Below are 6,824 nucleotides of genomic sequence, written 5' to 3' on the forward strand. Positions count from 1 at the left end.
ATGGGGATTGTTATGGTCTACGCGAGCTGGAGGATCCGAAAGTAAACAAAAGGATGCAGAGGCGAGATGAACGTGGCGGATGGCGAAGGCGAATGCTCAAGTAGACGAAGTACTGAAGATGAAGGAGAGCTGGAGGTTGGAAATTACAGAAGCAGCAAGAGGCAGGCCAGTTGATCAGGAGCAGGCGAAGCTTTGGATGCAGTCTTACCACGAATGTTGGGACGCGGGTCTCATCGCGTCTGCGGGCCCTGTCTGAAGGCTCACCCACGGTCTATCGCGCCTGGCGTCTGGTCGTGTGGAGTGTGAATTCCTACGCGACCTCGGATAGGTCTAGCGCGTGTGCACGGTCCATACGAGAAGCCGCAGCGTCATGTCAAGTGCAACCCGCCGCCGAGAAGCCTTCTCTCGCTATCGCATCTCTTATCGCCCCGCATCTGCAGAACCCCACCAGAATTTTCAGATCCCTGAGATCTTCACCGTCCATCTCAACTCATCGAGGACGCCCTAACGACTTGCGACGTCGACGGAGCTTGCGATTTACATGAAACTGTCAACCAACCTTCTCACATACGATCACTTGGTTCAATATCTCCCTTGACGTCATGGCGAAGACTCTTGAGAAAACCCGCAAGCAGATTGCGAAGAAGCGCAACGGCACTGTAGAGGCCCTCCATCTGTATTCACGAGACTCCAAGCGCCTCCACCGTGCTTCAGTGAGAGATGAGAAGCTTGGAAAGCTGGCCTCGTCAAGAGGCAAGAAGGAACAGCCGCTTCGTAAGCAATTTCAGTGGCACATTTGGACAAGTTCGCGGCTGATCAGAAACCTTGTGTCCAGTCGACCGTGCCAACTTCTTCAGGGATGCCGTCGTGGAAAGGGGTACCAAGCCTCTAGAGATGGGTGTCGTCCAGGAGCTAATCAACTCGTATGTCACTCCCAGCCACTGCTAGCTGAGAATGCTTCGATTCTGTTTGGCCATGTTCCTTTCTAACGACCTTCAGGTTTGTTCACCAGCATGATGAGGAGCACAGTGAGGTCAAGAAAACTCGCCGCCCCGGTCGCCCAGCCAGCGCCCGACAAGACCTCCTCGAGGCAAAGATCAAGAAGCTTTTGGAAGAACAGAAGAACGGCTTCTGTGAGTGATTCAGCAAGAGCAGTTATACTCCGTTGTTGGCTAATTCTTTCTCAGTCATGCCTGATCTCACAAGCGACGACAACGTTCATTTGTTGGACCGTTGGGAGGGCTCCTGGGCTTACCTCACATCCGTTGCCTGGGTTCGCGTGGCCTCTGACAAGAAAGTCAAGCCTGCAAGCTTCCCTCCCATGTGATGATGACGTGGCAATTCATCGGCAGAGCTCATGCATTTAGCGATCGGCGTTATGGTTTTCTGCTTTTTCAATGACGAGATACTTACCTTTGGCTCACACTCTCGACTCAAGGGGTGGTTTCTCGTCGGCTCTTTCAGCTTGCATGCTCTGTGTTTTGGCGAACCGCAAGTGGCGTTTGGACTTCGGGAGTCCAGGCCCCGGCACGGGTCGAGCGTCGACGGCCAGACCTTTCGGCTACGTGCCGCTACCTCGCATCCTCGGCGGCAGGGCTAGGCAACGAAGCAGGCCGACATCCTTTGTTGGTCCACTGGATTCCTTGCCCCTCAGCCATGTCTTTCGGTCGAGTTACACCAATTGATGATATAATAGATCGCCTGGTATAGCTTCGTCGCGTCGTCTTTTGTGGCTGTCCCAGAAGCTTACTGCTCACGGCTGGCTACACCTCATCTTCCAACTTCATCGGATCAAATTGATCCCAAGGGTTAAGCCAAGATCCCAAATGACGAGACGAACCCTTCTATCGTACCCGAGACATCTGGCCATCTCACCCGTCTCTCCGCCCAGCGGCCACCCCTGAGATGCCATGCCTGTATCACCTACCCCGTCCGTGGCTTCACGCCGCTCGCCGTCCATCCCATCTGTGAACCCCTTTAACAGTGCCCGCTTGTAGCTGCAAGCAGGCACCCATACGACCCGGCCACGTGTGGTGTTTTCTTAACCTCGATCTGCCCAAGATGACGGAGCTGGCGTCTCGGGCTGCCAGCCGGTCAACCAGCCTGTCTTGCAATAAGTACCTCCTTGTCGCATACTTAAACCGAGCGCATCTCCAGCCCGGGAATCAGAGTGCTACATCACACAGCTAGGGGCCCGAATCCTCCTCCAACCCCGGCCTCAGGTTGACGCGGATACACACCTCAGCGTTGCTGTTAGTGGGGTTCCTCTGCTTCTTCATCGGCGTCAAGTGTCGTGCAATCAGGTTTGATGCGCTGTTTTGTCTAAATCTCCAAGGAGAGAGAAAGAGGGGTCAAGGCCTCTTGGTGAATATCTCTCGCCACCACATTCGTCGAATTCTGGTTCGTCAGCATGAAGATAGGAGCCTCTCCAGTGATCATTTGAGGTTTCCGTAAGACAGGCGGGACTGCTACACACGCAGTGTCGATCAAATATATCTGAGGGCGGATCTACACTGTCAGGCAACTGCACCCTCAAACCCCATAGCTCTCAACCCACTCGAATACCCATGATCGTCGATCCTCACTGTTCATCAATAGTCCAAATAAGTGGCCCTGAAGTATGACCCTCCAGTTCCTTGCCGGGGTGATGGAGCTTGTAGATCAAGGTCACTGACTAGCATGACAGATCATGTGCAAGTACATCACACACCTGCGAGTCTGCTACGTCTGCCATCATGAAGAGACAGTTCTCATTACCGAGAGCCCGTGCCCGCCGCTGAGGGGGAGAGGTGCGTTTGGCAGCTGCCAGACCGGGACCGGCAACAAGACAACATGCACGCCGTTCCAATGCTGGAAGTGCAAGGAGAGAGTGCATCGCATATCACAAGTCAGATCGCCGCGTCATGTATCATTGCGTTGACTTTTATAACGTGCGCCAATACAACAAACATGACCAACTGATGCTGTTCAACCTAGATGAGGTAGCGAAGGAACACCGCCCAAGCGCTGACAATGATGCTCACGAGGAGTCCGAAGGTCAGGGCAGTGAACCACCCCTTTGACGTCCTCTTCGTCAGAGGATCCAAGTCCCTGTCGACGACCAACGCCTCGGCCGCCTCCCGGCTACGGCGGGTCATTGTCATGCCCTTGCCGAGAAGCTTGTAATCGACAATGATGTATGCGATGCCCAAGACGAACGCCCATGCCTTGATGCCTATGGCGACGAGCAGGACTCTGTTGTAGCCACCACCGTCTGTTCCGTCTTGGAGAACACCAAAGACAACGTCCATCTGGCTTTTGCGTTAGCGTTGACTGTCTCTCTGTGAGCCACTCGGGAAAGACCTACGATGGTGGATCCAGAATTATTGAAGGCTCGCCAGACTCCAAAGGCTGTGCCAATCTTTGCTTGGTCTGCCACGAGGAGAGGAATGCAGATCTGCAGCGGCATCGAGTTGATGACGCCCGCCAGGCTAGAGAAGACCAGTCCCACGGTCGGGTGCGCATCGGTGAATCCCAGGACAGAGCATGCGATGATCCAAAAGACCGGGGCTGTGGCGACGTAGTGGAAGCGGTGACCGTACGCGTCGATGGCGAGACCGAGCACAGGACTGAGCACGATGGGCAGGATCTTCTGCGCCGTGGCCAAATAACCGGCCACCTCCTCTGTGTACCCCTTCGTGAAGATGATGTCTGCGGAGCTCGTGCTGAAGCCCCCAGCTGCTCACTCTGCAAGAGCTGGGTTGCCGGGAGCATGAGGTAGGCCCACGGAAGTTGGAAAAGCACGTTCCAGGAGAACCGCTTCTTGGTGTGGAGGTGTTGCTTTGAGATAGCTGCGGCGCGACCGGACGTCAAACGAAGATGCTGAGGGACGACGAATCGTTCGAAGCAGACGTAGGCGACGTTGACCAGGAGTGAGAATGCACAGAAGATTACGGGAATCCAAAATGTCCAGCCATACCAGCCGGTGCCGTCGCGAATGGGGATTGCAACCATGCCAGACACGAGACTGATGGTGTTGGCAATGGCACTCTCTAGGCCAAACGCAAACGCAAGTCCAGAGGCTCCAAACCAGTGGTAGAAAAACTATGCAGGACGTCAATGTGGGAACCGAGAGTGGGCTTGCTTGTTGAAGATGGGTATTCACCTTCTGAGTGGCCGAATCAAGGACTGCGATGCCGAAGCCCATCAAGACATGACCACCGACGAGCACCCGCCAAAGGCCAACTTGAACACCGGCAGCAGCAACAACTGATCCCACCAGGATGACGGTTGTGCAACATAGTGTCACAATGTTGGGTCCCCACCAATCAAGGATGAGGCCTCCCACAATGGGAAAGATGGTGTTGACGAAGGCATCCGCGCTGCTAAGTACACCAAACTGTGTGTTGTTGATGCCGAGTTCTTCTCGAAGAGTATTCTTCAATGGGCCGAGTGCTGAGCCGGTCCAGGTATGTCCGATGGGAAGGGAGATGACACAGACGAGGGCAATCCACCTGTAAGTCCAAGGGAACTGGGGGGCAACATTTTGACCGTCATCCTCTGCGCCGTTGACTTGGACAACAGGCTGTTTCGTCTCCTCATCGCGAAGATCGCCACGGATTTGCTGTGAAGCGACGGCGTCCATCCTGATACCTACCAGAACAACGTCGTCAGGCTATGGCTGTACCTGGGCTGCGGATGACCAGGAAGCTGATTGTCTGGAGTTGCAAGGCCTATTGTCAATTTATACTCGATCTTCAGAAGCAATACGAGCTCCGCAAGGCCTGCAAATCACGCAGGTTTCGCATTCGACATCAGCGAAAGTGATCAGATAAGATCATCTTTGGGCGGGTTTTGTTGCAGACGTCGGTGTTCTTGCCGCTCCTCATCTTATCAGATGATTCTGGATGCCTTGGCACACCAATTTACAACCAATCTTTCGTGTCGTAGTCTTAAGCTTTTTTTGACTTTGTGGATCGAATCCATCACTCGCGTCGGATGGATGCCGCTTGCATTGTGGCAGTGCTGGAATACCGCGAAAAATCCACCCGGACAACGTGCACGGGACTGAAGACCTGGATCAATACCCCTTCAGCGCATATTCCCGGACGGGCCCCGTGTTTCTATCTACGTTGGCCGTCTCACTTCGGCTGCCCAGACTTACGATCCCACCTCGGGTCCCGCCTAGAGCATCTACAACCCAACGCCAAGCTCAGCCGGCAACAAGGTGCAAATTGTTATGGTCCTATGAGGGGCAGACCATAACGCAAGTTCACGCGAGGAGGCCCATCCACGAGCCTACTACCGCCCTACGTTTAGAAGCACCCCGCTTGGGATAGAAATTTATTCCTCGCATAGAAGATCTGGTCTTGTTTCGCGGTTGAGATGCAGCTCGTGTTGAGGTTGCTGATTAATGTCTGGAAAGAGTCCAAACGTTACCTTTGTTTCGAGACCAAGAGGTTGGATGTCTGGCATCCGGAACAAGGGCTTTTATTTATTCAGCCTGAAGATTTATGACCACTTGGGAATCTAGGAGCACTCATCTGCTAGACTACTTTCAAGTTCTTGGCTGCATCATCGGCGACAAGCTCGGAATGCGCTAACTTGTTGCAGAACTGACCCGGGCGGTCTTCGAGGCGGCGCTTGCTCTGATTATGAGATAGGACCTCTGAATAGTGTACTTTATTGAGGTTAGCTACGTAAGTTAAATCAGGGTGAACCTAAAGTAATACATTTTAGTACATGGCCATTAGAGAATGCAAGTAGGGCTATTTACTTTTGGCAGCATTGATCGCTACCTTGTGTTGGTCTTGGCACAAGATTTCTGTGTGAAATCGTAGCGACTAGACTTTTGGGCTATATAAGCAAGCTGTTACAGCTCTGGTCGAGGCCGCGTGAATGACTCGATGGTCAGAGCCTCGGGCCTTCACAAACTGCACCCCTCTATCAAAATATGATGTGTGCCTTGATACTTTCTATCCAATTACTCAAATATATAGCTTAGTCTAGTACTATAAGGAGCTGGGTGACCATGATAATAGAATACATCCATCGAAGCATGATGATGCTTCGTCAGCCTTGGCTAGCATTTCTCATCCATCTTGACCCGAATGACGGGCAGCCCCAAGGAAGGCATGCACAAGGGTATTGCTGACCTATAATAATATCCAGGGAGGATACTGGGTTGGCTCTTTATGTCGCATTCGCTGTTCCTGGCATACTCCAGACACCAGGCCAGCAGAATTCGGAAATCTGCGTCGGAGCTTAACGCAAGCCTCAGGTTCAACAGGGCTAGCGCCTTCATGTTGCGTCCGCATTTGCGACTCAAGAAATTCTGCTATACTTCATTGATATGCCATATGTAAAGTAGTTTTTATTGATAGCCGCGTTCTTACTAGTGATCCGTCGCTGCAGTGAAGCTATGTGGCTAACGTGGCCAAAACAAGGACAATCGCGATTTATCGCTCGCCTCATGTTTCGAAGGCATGGCAGTTGAAGAGGCAAAGGCGCTATTGCTACCCATAACCGAAGGAGCCTTCTCGAGCACTACTTTTCCACGATAGAACATAGCAGTCATCACACATGTCTTAAGCTCAACTGCATGGACTCCAGTACCACTATGGCCTTGAATATGCGGTTACCTGTCTGAAATCTTGTAAATACCAGGAACAGCGCATGCAGTACCGTAGTCCATCAGCGCTGACCTTTGAAATCGACAGTTCGATATTGTCAGGGCTGCCCGCATGACAAATCAAACCCGAACGTCCGTCTTCGCGCGAGATCACCGTTGAAAGCGGGCTCAAAGTTAGCAAGCTCGAGACCATCCCATAGTTATGCGACAAACC

The 6,824-nt window shown here is 52.7% G+C and overlaps 2 protein-coding genes across 2 annotated transcripts; one reads left to right on the top strand and one right to left on the bottom strand.

Annotated features, from left to right (window-relative positions):
* Positions 1-602: 602 nt before the first annotated feature.
* On the top strand, positions 603-1,327 carry VDAG_02158 (uncharacterized protein; the record flags this gene model as incomplete). The annotated part of the gene is made up of 4 exons (XM_009658187.1): positions 603-774; positions 836-923; positions 1,000-1,133; positions 1,188-1,327. The coding sequence occupies 4 exons, from the start codon at positions 603-605 to the stop codon at positions 1,325-1,327; spliced, it is 534 nt and encodes a 177-aa protein (XP_009656482.1).
* A 1,645-nt stretch (positions 1,328-2,972) lies between these two features.
* Positions 2,973-4,624, bottom strand: VDAG_02159 (uncharacterized protein; the record flags this gene model as incomplete). The annotated part of the gene is made up of 4 exons (XM_009658188.1): positions 2,973-3,290; positions 3,347-3,663; positions 3,726-4,083; positions 4,145-4,624. The coding sequence occupies 4 exons, from the start codon at positions 4,622-4,624 to the stop codon at positions 2,973-2,975; spliced, it is 1,473 nt and encodes a 490-aa protein (XP_009656483.1).
* Between the last annotated feature and the right edge of the window lie 2,200 nt (positions 4,625-6,824).

Source organism: Verticillium dahliae, genomic scaffold, assembly GCF_000150675.1.
Source record: "Verticillium dahliae VdLs.17 supercont1.3 genomic scaffold, whole genome shotgun sequence".
NCBI classification, from domain to species: Eukaryota; Fungi; Ascomycota; class Sordariomycetes; order Glomerellales; family Plectosphaerellaceae; genus Verticillium; species Verticillium dahliae.